General features: G+C 37.4%; 1 protein-coding gene across 1 annotated transcript in view; it reads right to left on the reverse strand.

Annotated features, from left to right (window-relative positions):
• LOC111151441 (carboxypeptidase D) overlaps nucleotides 1-19,560 on the reverse strand; it is a 79,755-nt gene that overhangs the window by 25,152 nt on the left and 35,043 nt on the right. Inside the window, exons 7-8 of the mRNA XM_022509444.1 lie at nucleotides 18,572-18,739; nucleotides 7,409-7,518 (exon numbers count right to left, since the gene is read on the reverse strand). Coding sequence (XP_022365152.1) covers nucleotides 7,409-7,518; nucleotides 18,572-18,739 — 278 coding nt within the window. The remainder of the gene's footprint in view (nucleotides 1-7,408; nucleotides 7,519-18,571; nucleotides 18,740-19,560) is intronic.

A 19,560-nucleotide genomic window follows, 5' to 3' on the forward strand; every position in this document is an offset into this window, starting at 1 on the left:
GCCTTTGTGTCCCCAGCACCTAACCAGCGTCTAACATAGCGCATGCGCAACAGCTTGCCTGAGGAAGAGTAAAACTGCCATGAAGACACAAGTAAGTGCTGCTGGCATCTAGAGAAGAAAAAGATTACTGGCTGGAGCTGCAGCAGAGGTTTCTGAAGAAATCAAGCTTTGAAAGATAGTAAAAACTTCATTTCTTTCTTGTGGAAATAGAAAAACAAAATGTATAGAAAGCATGAAAAGAAAAATAACAATTTCCTATTTTCCCACTACTGAGAATTAACCATTTAACTTTGAAATACATAAACGGGGTGCCTCGGTGGTTCAGTCAGCAGTGCATGTGACTCCTGAGCTCGGGTTCATGAGTTCAAGTCCCATGTTAGGCATAGAGCTTACTTAAAAAAATGTGTGTGTGTGTGTGTGCGTGCGTGCGCGCGTGCACGCGCGTGCATGCGGGCAATGTACGTATGTATGTGTATATAAACAACTCCCCTGGATTTAACATAAGTAAATAAATAAATACACACACACACATATATATCTGTATATATGAACAATTCCCTTTCATAAACTTAACATACCAATTACAAGCTTATGATCCCACCGCTTTCCCCCACTGCTTTACCCCATCGCTGGGTAGTGCTCTTTTGTTTTCTGGTTTTTTCACTGAAGATGTACATGTACCTCCTATGTCTATCTATGCATTCAGTTATAAATTATATATGTGTACTATTATACTAATACAATACATATAATATAACGTGGATAAAAATAAAAAAATATTTAAGGGATAAACTTAAAAATATAAATAGAATTTTTAATATATTCCTACATCTTAATGGATCATCTAGTATAAACCTCACTCCAGACACCATAGTTCTAGGAAGTAGCTATTACTTTATTTTGACTTTATTCTCAGAGTAAAAAAGAGCCAGTAAAAATCTCCAAGGAAAGGGTGATATGTGAAATATCCATGGCTCTAGTAAGTTTATAAAAATAATGTGAAAAAGAAATCAAAGTCAGGGAGACCCATCAGAGTACTACTGAAATAATCCAAGTGTGAGATCATGAGCCCCCCGAAAGTGATGGCCTATGATTTTACCATGCGCATTTGCCATCTCCTTTAATTCTCTCCTCTGACCATTTTTTTTAAAAACCTAATTAAAAATTTCAAGATAATGGCTTGACAACTTAAAGAAGACTGAGGGTTGAGGATGTCTAGTCTCAGTCCACATACAGTCTAGAACTCATATACCAAGATTTTAAATGATGGGAGCTCTCTAGGTTTATTTTCTTTTTGTTTGCCTATTTCTTTTCATCTGTTTAAAATAACTCCCATTCCGTGAAACGGTTTTTTAAAAAGACATCCATACAGTGGTGATGCAATTGGATGCAATTGCTAAGATGGTAAAAATGGCTGAGGATGGAAGATGGAGGGAAAAAAAAAGTGAAAGAGACAATGTCCAACCAACAAAAGAGAAAAAATGGCAGAGCTTTCTAATACAAAATGGGGCAGAGATCAAGGGGAGAAGACAATAGTGTCAGACTTCAGAGGTCAAGAAAGTAAAAAAAAAAAAAAAAAAAACCAACAGATTTCTAATAAACTTTGAGGGGGGACTTCCAGGTAAAACAATGGAGGTAGAAGACAGATGACAAGAAACTGAGAGGAAAGAGCAATAAGGAAGCAGAGACAAAAGACTACTCAGTTTTCTTCTTTTCTTTTGCTCTCTCCTGAACTAATTTTAGACTTGCAGAGAAGTTGCAAAAATAGTACAGAGAGTTTTATATACTCTCAATCCAGCTTTCCCTAATGTTAGCATCTTATGTAACCAAACTACAATGATCAAAACAAGAAAATTAACACTGGTGTAATACTGTTAACTAAAATAAAATAATTTTTATTCAGAACTCACTACTTTTTCCACTAATGCCACCTTGAAATTTTCTTGTCTGTTGGTATCTGTCATGTTGTACAGCAGAAAGCTGTTTCTTCACTCTCACTTAATTGAATTAAGTGAATTTTATTATACTTAAAATATAATAAATGTTATTATAAAAAGATTAGAAAATTCAAGAGCACAAAAAGAAGAAAAATTATAAGCCAAAGATCATTTAATATTTTGATACATAACTTCTAGATTCCTTTTGGCCTATACATAAACCGGGATGGATGGGAATGGATGCCCCACCCCTCAGTCTTCTTAAGGTTCTTAAAATCTGCTTTACTGAGATATAATTCACATACAACATAACTCACCCATTTAAAGTGTACATCTCAATGGTTTCTGAAGTACATTTACTGAGTTGTGTGATAATCACCATGGTAATTTTAGGACTTTTTTATCACCCCATAAGAAATCCACACCCATTAGCACTCCTCATTTTCCTCCACCTCCTCTCTGGCCTTCCTTGCCTCCCAAGCCCTAGGCAACCACCAATATATTTTCTACCTCTATGGACTTGCCTATTCTGGACATTTCATATAAATGAAATCATACAATAACTGGTCTCTTGTGACTGCCTTCCTCCACTTAGCATAATGTTTTCCGGAGTTACTCAAGTTGTAATTTGTTGTACTCTATCCCTCTTTATAGCTGGATAATACTCGCTGCATGAATAGACCATATTTTGTTTATTCATTTATCATTTGATGGCCATTTGGATTGTTTTCATGTTAGCTACTACGGATAATGCTGCTATGACATTCATGTATAGTTGACCCTTGAACTACACAGGGATTAGTGGTGCCAGTGCCCCCACACAGTCAAAAATCCAGGTATAACTTCTGATTCCCCTAAAACCTAACCATTAACAGTCTACTGTTACGTTACCAATAACATAACAGTGAATTAACATATATTTTGTATATTATATACTGTATTCTTACAACAAAGTAAACTAGAGAAAAGAAAATGTTATTGAAAAAATCAAAAGAGAATATATTTGCAGTACTGTACTGTATTGCAGGAAAAATCCATATACAAGTGGGCCCAGGCAGTTAAAACCCCTGTTGATATTCAAGGGTCAACTGTATAAGCTTTTATGTGGCATGTGTTTTCATTTATCTTGGGCATCTATCTAAGAGTGGAATTGTCAGATCATATGGTAGTTCTATACTTAATATTCTTAGGAACTGTAATACTGTTTTCCAAAGCAGTTGCACCATTTTACATTCCCACCAGCAATATAGAAGTTTTCCAGTTTCTCTATATCTTTACCATTTTCCATTTTTTTAAATTATAGCCAATCCTAGTGGGTACAAAATGGCTATCTTATTGTGGTTTTGATTCCTATTTCCCTCATGGCTAATGATATTGAGTATCTTTTTGTGTTCTTCTTGGTAATTTGTGTATCTTCTTTGGAGAAATGTGGATTCAAATACTTTACTCATTTTTCAATTAGGTTGCCTTTTTATTATTTAGTTATAGGAGTTCTTCCTATATGCTAGATATAAGATTCTTAAAGATTTTTTATTTATTTATTTGACAGACAGAGATCACAGGTAGGCAGAGAGGCAGGCAGAGAGAGGAAGGGAAGCAGGCTCTCTGCTGAGCAGAGAGCCAGATGCAGGACTTGATCCCTGGACCCTGAGATCATGACCTGAGCCAAAGGCAGAGGCTTTAACCCACTGAGCCACCCAGGCGCCCCTAGATACAAGGTTCTTATTAGATATATAATTTTCTCCTATTTTGTGGGTTGTCTTTATATTTCCTTGATACTACTCTGTTATGTGTTTTGAATTCTATCCCCCTCAAGAAGATATATTGAAGTCCTAACCCCCAAACACTTCAGAATATGTATTTGATTGCAGAGGTAATCACATTAAAATGAGGTAGAGTGAGCCCTAATCCCATATGTCTGATATCTTTATAAAAAGGGAAAATTTGGGGGCACCTGGGTGGCTCAGTGGGTTAAGCCTCTGCCTTTGGCTCAGGTCATGATCCCAGGGTCTTGGGATCGAGCCCCACATCAGGCTCTCTGCTCAGCAGGGAGTCTGCTTTCCTCCTATCTCTCTCTGCCTGCCTCTCTTTCTAAAAAAAAAAAGAAAAAGAAAAAAAAAAAGGGAAAATTTGGTTATAGATACAGGGAGAATGCCACGTGAAGACAGAGGACTGGAGTACTCAATCTAGAATGCCAAAGATTGCCAGCAAAACACCAGAAGCTAGGAAGAGACAAGGAAGGATTCCTCTACAGGCTTCAGAAAGAGCTTACCCTTGCTAACATCTTCATTTTGGACTTCTAGACTCTAGAACAATGAGAAAATAAGTGTCTGCTGTTTTAGGCCAACCAGCTAATTATACTTAGTCAATTATCACAGCTGGTGAAACTTTGTTGCAGCAACTATCGGAAACTAATATGGTAACCTTGGTAGCAAAAAAATGTTTTAATATTTGATGATATCCAATGTATCTTTTTTTGGGTCACTTGTGCTCTAGGAAACCAGTGTCTAACCCAATGTCACAAGGATTTATTCCTGTATTTTTTCTAAAAGTTTTATAGGCTTAGCTCTTACATTTAGGACTATGATCCATTTTGAGATAATTTTGGAATATGATGTGAGGAAGGAACCCAAATTCATTATTTTGCATGTGCTTATTCAGTCTTCATATCACCATTTATTGGAAAGATTATTCTTTCCCCACTGAATCGTCTTGGTGCCCTTGTCAAAAAATCAACTGAACATACAAATAAGAGATTATTTCTGTACTCAATTTTAATTCACTGATCTTTAGTTATGTCAGTATGGCAGTATCTTAATTACTGTAGTTGTGTAGTAAGTTTGAAATTGTGTAGTTGTACAGTAAGTATGAGGTCTTTAGCTCTTATAACTTCTTTTTGTTTTAGAGATGATTTTGTCTTGTTCTCTTCCTATCTTTTTTTTTCTATTTCTGTTTTCATTTTTTAAACAGCTGAGCCTACACGGTTTTTCATATACTCAATGTGTGTTTGGGTATATTTAATCTGTTTGGAGTGTTTGACTTACAGTTTTTTCCTGCTTCTTGATTATTTTTTGGTGATAGTTCAGGTTTCCTTATACAATAGGTGCAAAATTTCATTTCCTAATTTTCTCAAATAGTTCTCCATGGATTTTACTAATCTCGTGCTCATTTTTACGATACTGGTCTGTTATACATAATTCTTAGTTAAGGGTGCCCTTTTCTGTCAGTCTAGCAGTCAAGGTACTTTACCTTGTTTTTGTTTTATCTGCCTTGATGTAAGGATATAGCTGTGAGTCTCCTGATTTTATGGTTTTCTTCTGTCTTATACAATCCTACATTTCCCATTCTTTCTTTTTTTCCTCTTCACTGTCCAATTACCAAAGGGCATTTCTTCATTTCTTTTTGCCTTTTTTCTGCCCCAGAAGTTAAGAGTTTGAAAGATTTCCCTTTAAATCCATCTATCTTTTAAAATTATGTCTGTCCTTTTAAATTGCACCAGATCTTGTAAGTTGTATATACTTTGAAACCTCTTCCCAATATCCCAGTACTCTCATCTGCCCAGTTGCTTCTTTATTTAGGTTTCAGATTTTGGGTGTACTTAATGTTTGGTGATCATCCCATCACCTTCAGGCCTACCCTTCATTAGTCCCCCTCTTCTGTCTTCGCAGATTGTCTTGGTCTGCTTTTCCTCACCATGAAGCTGTATGGCAGGGCACAAGGTGGATTGATAGATCATGACAGATCATAGCTAAGAGAAAGGAGGCTGTGAGTGAAGGTTTTTAATTATCACCTTTCCCATTTACAACAGAAGAAATGGAGGCATAAGATTTCAGAAGAAGCAGGATGTGGTGGGATCAAGAAACAGAGGAAAATATGGGAAAGTCACAAATTGGTAATAACAGAGAAGACATTATCTGAATGAACTCACATCAGGTTATTCAAAGTTATACTTAGTCAAGGCAAAGTGATCTACTAAGAATAAGGGGACTAAAGCTGGGATTAGGAGGTTCAGATAGAGGACAAAAGTTTAGAATCATCGAAGTAGGAAATGAGCCAAAGAGTTAAGGAGCAAAACATGAAATACTACCAAGGAGAACTGAGGGCTCTGTTGAGATTAGAGAGCATAGATACAGTGTGGTCAATTTCCATGACTGTGTGACTTTTCTGGGATATAGTGGTAATTACTGTGGATTGGACACTGGCAAGGCAGGTAGGTCAAAAGGGTATCCCAAGGTGTGAGTGAGAGTATCACTGAAAGGGATGTCCGTAAGTAGTGGGATAGAAAGTAAAATCAAAAGAATTAAAGGTCAAAGAAAACAAAAACAAAAAGGGTGCCTGGGTGGTTCAGTCAGTTAAGCGTCTGCCTTTGGCTCAGGTCATGATCCTGGGGCCCTGGGATGGAGACCTTGTCAGTCTCCCTGCTCAGCAGGGAGTCTGCTTCTCCCTCTCCCTCTGTCTCTACCCCCTGCTCAAGTGTGCTCATGTTCTTTCTCTCTCTAATAAATAAATAAAATCTTTAAAAAAAAAAAAAGAAAACAAAAAGAGGCTAAGGAACTCAAAGTCACAATGAGGATAAAAAGAAGAACTATAAGATCAGGCACCAAATTTGATGGGGATATGAGCAAAATCTGATCACTTAATTTTTATTTTGATTATTCAAAGGGTATAATATTCTCTTATGCCATGAACATCCCTCTACTCATGGTGTGCCCAAACAGAAGGCAACTATTTTTTAAAGTGTAATAATAGACATATTCTCTTGTTAGAAACTCCCAACAATCTCACAATGAAGGCATGGGCAATGTGAAATGACAGAAGGCTGTGATTGAGACCACAGAGTTGCAGTGTTAATATTTTATTTACAAAAGCAGTTAATGGGCTGGATTTGGCCCTAGAGTTGGAGCTTGTCAACCTCTACCTTAGACTACAAGTAGGTTTATAACTTAAACACTAGCCAAATGAAATAAACCAGCATGCTAATTTATATTACCATGTTTAGTTTATTATGATTCAGGTGCTATGCTAAAAATTGTAGACAAAAAGACATTACTTGAGATTAAAGGCTAATGGAGAAATACGTAGTATATTCAAAGTGAGGTAGAAAACAGTAGAAAAAGCAGTTAAGACTGACTGAAAGGAATCATGGAAAGGAATCATGGAAAGCTTAACCAAGAAGAAAGCACTTGACCAGAGTCTTACCAGACTTTGTTTCAACCCATTTTTTTTTTTTAAGATTTTATTTATTTATTTGACAGATAGAGATCACAAGTAGGCAGAGAGGCAGGCAGAGAGAGAGGAGGAAGCAGGATCCCTGCTGAGCAGAGAGCCCGATGCGGGGCCCGATCCCAGAACCCTGAGATCATGACCTGAGCCGAAGGCAGAGGCTTAACCCACTGAGCCACCCAGGTGCCCCTCAACCCATTTTTTAAATTAATGAATCTGAGAGTATTTTTGTTTAAACACGAGCTTACCTTGGAATAAGAAAGTGCTATTTGTTGAAACACAGCATCATCTGGTGATTTACTATATGTGGCAAGCCCTTGTTCATCATCATCAAAAGGGTAGTTCACTACCAAAGAACCTGCAAAGGGAAAAAAGGAAAATGTATCATGTTATCTCCTTCAAGATGGGTACCAACATAAAGTTCACTTTGACAACAGTACCAATAGAAGTGCCAAGAGAAGAAACCAATACAATTTTCCAAGGCTTATTTCCTCATCAGAAATAAAAAAGTTGCTAATTTCCTCAATGGAAAATCCATCGGATAAGTGAAATATTAAATAGCTATGCATGACACTTAAAGGTTGCCTTAACTAGAAAGGTCTTAGGAATGTACCTGAACTTCTAGGTATAATTTATGTCAGAGTCAAAACCAGAAGTATACAGGCTTAATTTAAACAGTTTTACAATATATAGGATCAGAAAAAATGAGCAAAATGTGATGCTCTTCTAGTAAAGTTCAGACATTTATAATGTCATGGAATTTTAAAATAAGAAAGGATCCTTGAAAGTCAACTAATCCAGCCTCTTCATTTTGCAGATGTGGAGTCTAAAACACAGAGGTTAGGGACGCCTGGGTGGCTCAGTTGGTTGAGCAGCTGCCTTCGACTCAGGTCATGATCCCAGCGTCCTGGGATCGAGTCCCACATCGGGCTCCTTGCTCAGCAGGGAGCCTGCTTCTCCCTCTGCCTCTGCCTGCCATTCTGTCTGCCTGTGCTTGCTCTCTCTCCCTCTCTCTCTCTCTGACAAATAAATAAATAAAATCTTTTAAAAAAATAAAATAAAATAAAACACAGAGGTTAAATGACATGTAGGAATAGCAGAGCCAGCCCTACACTCAGTAAAAAATGCTAAAATTTCCCTTATGCTCACATTAGAAATTAGTTAACTGGAGTGGCATTGTATGATTTTTCATGACCTAAGGTAAAGAAAGTGATGCTTTAAAGCATATATAAATGATATCAAGTCCCTTCATGCTCCTCATAGGACATAAAGAAGTTAGGGTATTTCTCAGGTAAGAGCCCTGAGCTACATATGCCTACTCTCACACCCCAAGATGAAATCTCTTATTTTTCTATTTATCACATGGTTTTCATTTGTTCATCTGTCCATATATCCTACCACTGCTAAGCCATAGATAGATATTTGCCCTTTTTATCATGCCACTTCATGGGAATGGAATTGAAAGAACATACTCAATTTGAATTCAGATGAAGTAATCTTGTAGTAACAAATACCAGCAAACACTGACACAGAAAAAAAAAAAAATTATTTAAGCAGTATGAAGAACTATGCTCATTCTATTCCCCAAAATAGTTCTAACAAAAACAAGTATACTTCAATACCTCTTCCTAGACAAATTTAATGTGTCAAAAAAATTTAATTTCACCCCAGAATTATGACCCATATCTAAAAATTCAAACAGAAAAGAGTCAACATCAACTTCTAGTCAGTACTGTTTTTTCCAACAGCCAATTTTCTAAGGACAGAAAAAAAAGGTCATAAAAGACTTATTTCTGTGAAACAGTCTATTTTTAAAAAATAATTAGTATCAACCTAAAAAGCAGGAACAATAAAGGAAAAAATAAATTTGACTTCATCAAAATTAAAAACTTTTGTGTGTCAAGGACATTATTAAGAAAGCTAAAATTTTAAAAAAGTTAAAATATAATCTATAGAATAGAGAACAGGAGAAGAAAATATTTCAAAATCAGCAATTGGATAAGGGTCTAGAATCTAGACTATATAAAGAATTCTTACATCTCAACGAAAAGACAAAAAATTTTACATTGGCAAAAGACTTGAGCAGATATTTCTCCAAAGTAGATACACAAATGGCCAAGTACAAGAAAAGATGCTCATTATTAGTCATCAGAGAAATGCAAGTGAAAACTACAATGAAATACCACTCTTTAACCACTAAAATGGCTATAATATAAAAACAGAAAATAACAAGCATTGATGAGGATATAGAAAAACTGGAACCCTCATACATTGCCAGGAATGTAGGATGGTATGGCAACTGTGGAAATCAGTTTGGTAGTTCCTTAAAAAGATAAAGAGGCAATCATCATATGATGGCTTTTCCATCAAAAATCTAAAACATGGCTGAATGAAATAAGTCAGTGAGAAAAAGACAAATACCGTATGATTTCACTCATATGTGGAACTGAAGAAACAAAACAAATGAACAAAGAAAAAGACAGACAAAAAACAGACTCTTAACTATAGAGGACAAACTGAGGATTACCAGAGGGAAGCTCGTTAGGGGGTTGGGGGAAATAGGTAAGGGGATTAAGAGTACACTTATCATGACGAGCACTAAGTAATGTAGAAAGTTGCTGAATCACTATATCATACATCTGAAACTAATATAACACTGTATGTTAACCACACTGGAATTAAAAATTTTTTTAAAAAGCACTAAACATGAAATTACTCAAAAGAATTGAAAGCAGGGACTCAGATATTTTATACCATTGTTCACAGCAATATTATTCATAATAGTGAACAAGTGGAAACAACCCAATGTCCTTCAGTGGAAAAATGGATAAACATACATATGTACAATGAAATATACATATAATGAAATATTATTTGCCCATAAAAAGGAATGAAGTACTACTAATAAATGCTACAATCTGAATGAACTTGAAAACATTATGTTAAGCAAAAGTAGACATAAAAGATCACATATTGCATGACACAATTTCTATGAAATATTCAAAACAGGCAAGTCCACAGAGACAGAACACCGACTGGTTGTTAGCAGGGCTTGAGGGGAGGGAAAAATAGGAAGCAACTGCTTAGTAGGTAAGAAATTTCCTTTTGGGGAGAGAAAAATGTTTTAGAGCTAAATAGAGATGGTGGTTGCACAACATTGTGAATGCACAAAATGTCACTGAATTGTTCACTTTAACATGATTAATTTTTTTTGTTGTATGAATTTTACCTCAATACAAAAATTGTATCAAACTTTACAAAGAGGAATTTTACTTTTCTCTATATTCTTTCAAAATCCTGAGGCATCTGGGTGGCTCAGTTGGTTATGCATCTTCCTTGGGCTCAGGTCATGATCGAGTCCCATGTTGGGCTCTCCACTCAGCGGGAGCTTGCTTCTCCCTCTCCCTCTGCCTGCCGCTCCCCCTGCTTGTGTGCACTCTCTCTTTTTCTCATAAATAAATAAAATCTTTAAAAAACAAGACAAAATCCTTCTAAATTTTTGACACCAAAGAAATCCTCTGTTAAATTTCTTTGCTAAGATTTCAAAACCCATTTAAAGATTTTATGATGAGAAAACAAAATATATCATCAGAGGGAGGGGTAGATGGTGGTAGAATAGGAGAACCATGGGCTCACTTCATCCCATGAATACAGCTAGAAAACTATCAAATCACCCTAAATACCCCAGAAATCAATCTGAAGTCTGGCACAACAAATTCCACAACTAAACGTAGAGAAGAGGCCACACAGAAGAAGGTAGGAAATGTGGAGACATGGTTTAGGACAGAAATGGATCATGGCCACTGCAGTGGAGAGAGAACCATGGTTGCAGAGAAGGTCGAGAGACAGAGGGATGCACAGGGGAAAACAAACCCCCATAGCAATTGGTTTGGAAAGCAAAAAGGCCTGAATTTCACGAGTCCTTGCAACCAGTGGGGCTTAAAGCCTGGAGTTTTAGATGTCAGCATGCTTGGCTCTGAGAGAGCTTAGAGGACATTGGGGCTGCTCTTTAAGAGAAGGCAGGGGAAATTGTGTGTGGACATACAGCAATGGAAGCAGTGATCGGAAGAGTACCTGGGGCACAAGGTGGGGAGGTTACTTGCTCATCTCAGACCGTGTCCCAGAGAGGCAGCATTTACCAAGAGACTTCTCCAGGAACAAAGAAACTGTCCAGAACGATCTCCCTCTCCCATTCCTCAGCATAAGCACAGGGCCACCTGGGGGAACCAGTGCAGCATTGACACTCACTACCTAACTTGCTTACACCAAGCTCTATCCCCCCATTCCTCCACCTTCCCACCTCCATGCTCTGGAAGAACCACCCTTCCCAGTCTCGCTTGCTTGAGTTCCAACCCCATGGACCCTCACCCCAGAAGACTGGCCTAAGCCCCTGCCCACAATGTGTCTCCTGAACTGGGAGTTCTGTAGGGCCCCAGTCCCAGTGGTGGTGGCAACAGGTCTCATCTCACAAGCAAACCAGAGCATATCTAGTTAAAACTCACCTCATTCAAGCCAGGGACCAAACACTGCCCACAACAGGCAAAGAGAGCCTCTGCAGGCAACTGGCCTGAAGGATAAAGCAACCAGGACAAAACAGCAGAGCACACATAGCACACATTGAAGACACTCATAGAAACATCAGGCTTCTAGGGGAAGAAGGGATGATACACAGAGCAGAACAATACTAGACCTTTTTATAAGGCCCTTATCCTCAAGATAGGAAATATAGCTAACTTTCCTAATACATAGAAACAGGCACAGAGACTTAGACAAAACGAGAAGACAGAGATATGTATCCCAAATGAAAGAACAGGACAAGGCTACAGCTGGAGATCTAAACAAAGCAGATATAAATAACATGCCTGATAAAGAATTTAAAGCAATGATTATAAGGATACTCACTGGACTTGAGAAAAGAGCAGAGGACATCAGTGGGACCATTAACACAGAGATAAGGAATAACAGCAGAGTTAAAGGGGTCAATAAATTAAATGTTTGATGGAATGAACAGACCTAGAAGACAGAGTAATGGAAAGTAGTAAGGTTGAACAAAGGAGAGAAAAAAAATTATGCAAAACAAGTCCAGACTTAGGGAACTCAGTGACTCCATCAGACACAATAAGATTTGTATTATAGGGCGTCTGGGTGACTCAGTCGTTAAGTGTCTGCCTTTGGCTCAGGTCATGATCCCAGGGTCTGGGATCGAGTCCTGCATCAGGCTCCTGGCTCAGCAGGAAGCCTACTTTTCCTTCTCCCAATCCCCTTGCTTGTGTTCCTCTCTCACTGTCTCTCTCACTCTCTCTCTGTTAAATAAATAAATAAAATCTAAAAAAAAAAAAAGATTTGTATTATAGGAGTCCCAGAGGAAGAAAGTGAGAAAGGGGGGCAGAGAATTTATTTGAAGAAATAACAGCTAAAAACTACCCTACTCTGGGGAAGGAAACAGATATCCAGATCCAGGAAGCACAGAGATCCCCCAACAAAATCAACAAAAGCAGATCCACACCAAGATATATTGTAATTAAAATGGCAAAATACACTGATAAAGAAAAAATATTAAAAGCAGCAAGACAAAAGACAGTTACATACAAAGGAAACCCCATAAAGCTATCAGCAGATTTTTCAGCAGGAACCTCCCAAGTCAGAAAGGAGGGGCATAATATACTCAAAGTGCTAAATGGGAAAAACCTACAACCAAGAATACTCTATCGGGCAAGGCTATCATTCGGAATGGAAGAAGAGATAAAGATTTTCCCAAACGAACAAAAACTAAAGGAGTTCATGACCAGTAAAGCATCACTACAAGAAATATGAAAGGAGACTCCCTGAGTAAAAAAGGAGAGAAAAATCAAAATCAAACCTAATGGTAACCACAGTTCACAAATTAATAAATTTGCAAAGAATAAAGAGAAAGAAATCCGAATATATCACAAACCATGGAGGACAAGAAATATTCAGAAAAAATCTTCAGAAACAACCATAAAACAAATAATAAAATGGCAATAAATACATATTTATCAATAATTACTCTGAATATAAACGGACTAAATGCTCCAATCAAAAGACAGAGAGTGACAGAATGGATAAAAAACAAGATCCATCTATATGCTGTCTACAAGAGACTCATTTTAGACCTAAAGACAGCTGCAGACTGAAAGTGAGGGAAATGGAAAAACAAACATCTATCATGCAAATGGATGTCAAAAGAAAGCCAGAGTAACAATACTTAATCAGACAAAATAGACTTTAAAACAAAGACTACTGGGCACTGGGTGGCTCAGTTAGTTAAGCGACTGCCTTCAGCTCAGGTCATGATCCTGGAATCCCGGAATCATGTCCCACATTGGGCTCCCTGTTCAGCGGGGACTCTGCTTCTCCCTTTGACCCTCTCCCTTCTCATGCTCTCTCTTGCTCTTTCTCTCTCAAATAAATAAATAAAACCTTTTAAAAATAAATAAATGAAAAAATAAAACAAAGACTGCAACAAGAGACAAAGAAGGACACTATAGAGTAATAAAGGTGTGATCCAACAATAAGATATAACAATGGTAAATATTTATGCACCCAGGGATGCCTGGATCAGTCAGTTAAGTGTCTGCCTTCGGCTCAGGTAATGGTCCCAGGGTGCTGGGATCGAGTTGTACATTGGGCTCCTTGCTCAGCAGGGAGCCTGCTTCTCCCTCTGCCTGCCGTTCCCCATGCTTGTGCTCTCTCTCTCTCTCTAACAAATAAATAAATAAAATCCTCAGAATATATATTTATGTACCCAATAGGGGGCACTCAAATACATAAAATAATAATAAACATAAAGGAACTAATTGATAATAATACAATAATTGGGGATTTTTACACTCCACTTGTATCAATGAATAGATCATCTAAACAGAAAATCAACAAGGAAACAATGGCTTTGAATGATACACTGGACCAGCTGGATTTAACAGATATATTCATCCTAAAACAGCGGAATACACATTCTTTCCAACTGCACATGTTATACTCTCCAGAACAGATCACATATTGAGCCACACAGCAAGTCTCAACAAACTGAAAAAGACAGAAGTCATATCATGCATCTCTTCTGACCACAATGCTATGAAATTAGAAGTTAACCACAAGAAAAAAATCTGGAAAGACCACAAATACATGGAGGTTAAATAGCATGTTTCTAAAAAATAGGTCAATCAGAAAATAAAAGAAAAATAAAAAAGTACATAGAAACAAATGAAAAATAAAAACACACTCATTCAAAACCTTTGAGATGAAGCAAAAGTGGTTCTAAGAGGGAACTTTATAGCAAAATATGTCCTGGAAAGAAACAGGTCCACATGATTGAAGATGTATCTCCCATCATGCCAAGGTCTTGATACCACATATGTCAATCTGTAAATTATGTTCATTGGAATGTAGCTGGTATTATAAACATCATAGGTATGTACTGTCATTCTTAAATCGCAGGTAAAATGAATAAAAAATAAATAAATAAATAACATGGCAGGTTAATCTATATTCCATCAAATTTCAGCTCTGATACTTTATTAGATAATCCAACATATGTTGACATTTAATTACTTCCCTTACCCTTGATGCTAATACCTTTGCTCTTTAAAACAAAGACAAAAATAACACAAAAACCCAGCTTTATTGAACACTGACCCCTGAATAACAGGGGCTTGAATTGCATGGATCCACTTATATGCAGATTTTTATCAATATAATACTATATGCGTATTTCTTAATGATTTTGTAGAAATGAATAAATGTATTTCTAAAAATGATTTTCTTGGTAACATAAATTTGTTTTCAAGCTTACTTTATTCTAAGCATACAGTATATAATACACATAACATACAGAATACATGTTAATCAACTGTTTTTGTTATCAGTAAGGCTTCTGGCCAACAGTGGGCTGTTACTAGTTAAGTCTGGGGGAAGTCAAAAGTTATACATGCATTTCCAACTGCACAGGGGCTAGCCCCCTTAACTCTCATGTTGTTCGGGGGTCAATTGTAATTCATGTAACATATAATCCATCCATTTAAAGTATATAATTCAATGTTGTATAGTACATTCACAGGGTTGTACAACCATCATTACTATCTAATTATAGATCATTTCATCATGCCAGAAGAAAACCCTGTACCCATTAGCAGTCACTCCCATTTCCTCCCACCATTATTCACCATAGCCTGAGGCAACCATGAATCTGTTATCTATCTCTGTACATTTACCTGCTCTGAACATTTCATAAAATGTAATCATGTCTAAGAATCTATACACAGAAAACTATAAAGTACTCATGAAAGAAATTGAGGAAGACACAAAGAAATGGAAAAATGTTCCATGCTCCTGGATTGGAAGAATAAATATTGTGAAAATGTCTATGCTACCTAAAGCAATCTACACATTTAATGCAATTCCTATCAAAGTACCATCCATTTTTTTCAAGAAATGGAACAAATAATCCTAAAATTTATATGGAACCAGAAAAGACCTCGAATAGCCAAAGGAATATTGAAAAAGAAAGCCAAAGTTGGTGGCATCACAATTCCAGACTTCAAGCTCTATTACAAAGCTGTCATCATCAAGACAGCATGGTACTGGCACAAAAACAGACACATAGATCAATGGAACAGAATAGAGAGCCCTGAAATAGACCCTCAACTCTATGGTCAACTAATCTTCGACAAAGCAGGAAAGAATGTCCAATGGAAAAAAGACAGCCTCTTCAACAAATGGTGTTGGGAAAATTGGACAGCCACATGCAGAAAAATGAAATTGGACCATTTGCTTACACCACACACGAAAACAGACTCAAAATGGATGAAGGACCTCAATGTGAGAAAGGAATCCATCAAAATCCTTGAGGAGAACACAGGCAGCAACCTCTTTGACCTCAGCCGCAGCAACATCTTCCTAGGAACATCACCAAAGGCAAGGGAAGCAAGGGCAAAAATGAACTATTGGGATTTTATCAAGATCAAAAGCTTTTGCACAGCAAAGGAAACAGTTAACAAAACCAAAAGACAACTGAAGAATGGGAGAAGATATTTGCAAATGACATATCAGATAAAGGGCTAGTGTCCAAAATCTATAAAGAACTTAGCAAACTCAACACCCAAAGAACAAATAATCCAATCAAGAAATGGGCAGAGGACATGAACAGACATTTCTGCAAAGAAGACATCCAGATGGCCAACAGACACATGAAAAAGTGCTCCACATCACTCGGCATCAGGGAAATACAAATCAAAACCACAATGAGATACCACCTCACACCAGTCAGAATGACTAAAATTAACAAGTCAGGAAATGACAGATGCTGGCGAGGATGCGGAGAAAGGGGAACCCTCTTACACTGTTGGTGGGAATGCAAGCTGGTGCAACCACTCTGGAAAACAGCATGGAGGTTCCTCAAAATGTTGAAAATAGAACTACCCTATGACCCAGCAATTGCACTGCTGGGTATTTACCCTAAAGATACAAACGTAGTGATCTGAAGGGGCACGTGCACCCGAATGTTTATAGCAGCAATGTCTACAATAGCCAAACTATGGAAAGAACCTAGATGTCCATCAACAGACGAATGGATAAAGAAGATGTGGTATATATACACAATGGAATACTATGCAGCCATCAAAAGAAATGAAATCTTGCCATTTGCGATGACGTGGATGGAACTAGAGGGTATCATGCTTAGCGAAATAAGTCAATCGGAGAAAGACAACTATCTTATGATCTCCCTGATATGAGGGAGAGGAGATGCAACATGGGGGGTTAAGGGGGTAGGAGAAGAGTAAATGAAACAAGATGGGATTGGGAGGGAGACAAACCATAAGTGACTCTCAATCTCACAAAGCAAACTGAGGGTTGATGGGGGGAGGGGGGTTGGGAGAGGAGGGGTGGGGTTATGGACATTGGGGAGGATATGTGCTATGGTGAGTGCTGTGAAGTGTGTAAACCTGGCGATTCACAGACCTGTACCCCTGGGGATAAAAATATATTATATGTTTATAAAAAATAAAATTTTTTTTTAAAGATTTTATTTATTTATTTGACAGAGAGAGATCACAAGCAGGCAGAGAGGCAGGTAGAGAGAGAGGAGGAAGCAGGCTCCCTGCTGAGCAGAGAGCCCGATGCGGGGCTCGATCCCAGGACCCTGAGATCATGACCTGAGCCGAAGGCAGCGGCCCAACCCACTGAGCCACCCAGGCGCCCCTATAAAAAATAAAATTTAAATAAAAAAAAAAAAGAAAAGAAAAATGTAATCATGTAACATATGGTTTTTGGTGACTGGTTTCTACCACTTAGCATATTTTCAAGGTTCATTTATGTTGTAAAATGCATCAGGACTGCATTGCTTTTCACAGTCAAATAATAATCAACTGTATGAGTATACTATATTTTATTTGGCCACTCATCAGATGATGGATATTTGGGTTGTTTATACTTTTAGGTTATTATGAATAATGCTACTATGAATATTCATGTAGAAGTTTACTTGTAGACATATGTTTTCAGTTCTCTTTGGTATTTACACTTTCACTCTTACTTATATAGCCCTAGTCAGACATTGTGATGATTTTTAATCTTGACCTCTCATCCTATCCAACTGACCAATTCCTGCTGAATTCTATGAAAGTGTATACGCCCAAACACTACAGAAGAACGAGGCCATTGTGCTACAGTTTAATTCATAGCAAGGAAAAAATAAGAGAATGTCTTCTAAACTTACATAAAAGAGTATTAAATTCTAGTGAAGAATAGGACTAAAGATTTCCAGTTTGTTAGTGTTTAATTTCTCTGAAGGACAGAGAGTATGTTACCAAATTCCCAGTGAGAGTAATGAATATAAATGAATATAAAACACATGTGAAGGATACATATAAAACACTTGAAGAACTAAGTGAGGGTGGGGGAGAGAGGGACAAGGGGAGAGAGAGAGGAAGGAGAGAGGGAGAAGGATGTAGGAGGGAGGATAGGGGAGGGGAAGAGTAGGAAAGAAAAGGGGGAAAATAGGAAATTGGCTTAAAACGCAATGAGACAAGATGGGATCGGGAGGGAGACAAACCATAAGACTCTTAATCTTACAAAACAAACTGAGGGTTGCGGGGGTGGGGTGTAGGGAGAGGGTGGTTGGGTTATGGACATTGGGGAAGGTATGTGCTGTGAAGTGTGTAAACCTGGCGATTCATAGACCTGTACCCCTGGGGCTAATAATACATTATATGTTAATTAAAAAAAATTTTTTTAAAAAGCAATGAGAAAAGATCTTTATTATTTTCTGCTGTAAAATCAGTAATAGGATACCCATTTTAAGATAGCCTGAAACTATAAACAGATAATATTCCACCAGGATTTTCAAATGCTCTCAACAATAATCAATTAATGGAATATCAGGTTGCTATTACCTCCATGCAGGTTTGCTGACAGTACAAATGGATAAGACTTCATCCAGCTCATTACAGCGATAGTTTCCGGTTGGGTAGGATCTGTGATCTGAAAGAACTGGTCTGGGAAATTTCGGTTCAGGTCAAAGTTGTTGCTGTTGTTTCTGCCAATTACACTTATTGAATCTCCTGTAGGATAAAGTATTTAAATTTAAGCCATGTTTCACTTACATTTTAACCCAACACATAATATTTCAGCTATCTTAATCCAAAAGTAAATGTGAACACATCAGCCTTCACTACGATTAATCACACTATGATTAAAACATACATTTTTCGGTATTGCACATTAAAAAAGTGTATCTCCTCCAGATCTTTTCACCAGAAAGGTGAAAACCATCTCCTCCAGATCTTTTCACCAGAAAGGTGAAACCATTATCCTTTCTTTTCTGCCCTCTGTTCATACTTTGAGGGGAAGAAAAAATCCAACTAGAGAAATTATATTAAAGTACTGGCTCAAAAAAAAGTATTGCTCAATTGCCAATAATCCATACACTGACACGATCACAATGTCGAGGGGACACAACAGATCAGAGGGAGGTTCTGTTGTATTGGAACACACGTCACTTAAACATCCTAAAGAAACAGACCGAATGAAAAGAAGAAAACTGATATGCTTACACTAAAGTAATCACAAAAAGGTAGTCAGTCAAGAACACAGTTGGAAGTTTAACCTGATGAAGAAAGGGTTGAATTTAAATTTACTCTTTTTTAATATGGAGTGGGAATCCTATTATAATCATAGCGATGAGGAAAATGTGCAAGTGAATGAGAAAAACCTACTGGGGGGTTCACTGGTAGTGAGTCGTTCTATCTCTCAGCAAAGGTCTCAAAAGAGGAATGTGGAGGGATTTGTGAGTCTGACAATAAGGAAGGTCCTCAGTGAAGTACACTGAATAATAAAAAGTGGATTAACCTGCTGATTCCTTAGTTGATTCTCTCAGTGTTCA

This window comes from Enhydra lutris, unplaced genomic scaffold, assembly GCF_002288905.1.
Source record: "Enhydra lutris kenyoni isolate GAN:26980312 unplaced genomic scaffold, ASM228890v2 scaffoldscaffold26, whole genome shotgun sequence".
NCBI lineage: Eukaryota > Metazoa > Chordata > Mammalia > Carnivora > Mustelidae > Enhydra > Enhydra lutris.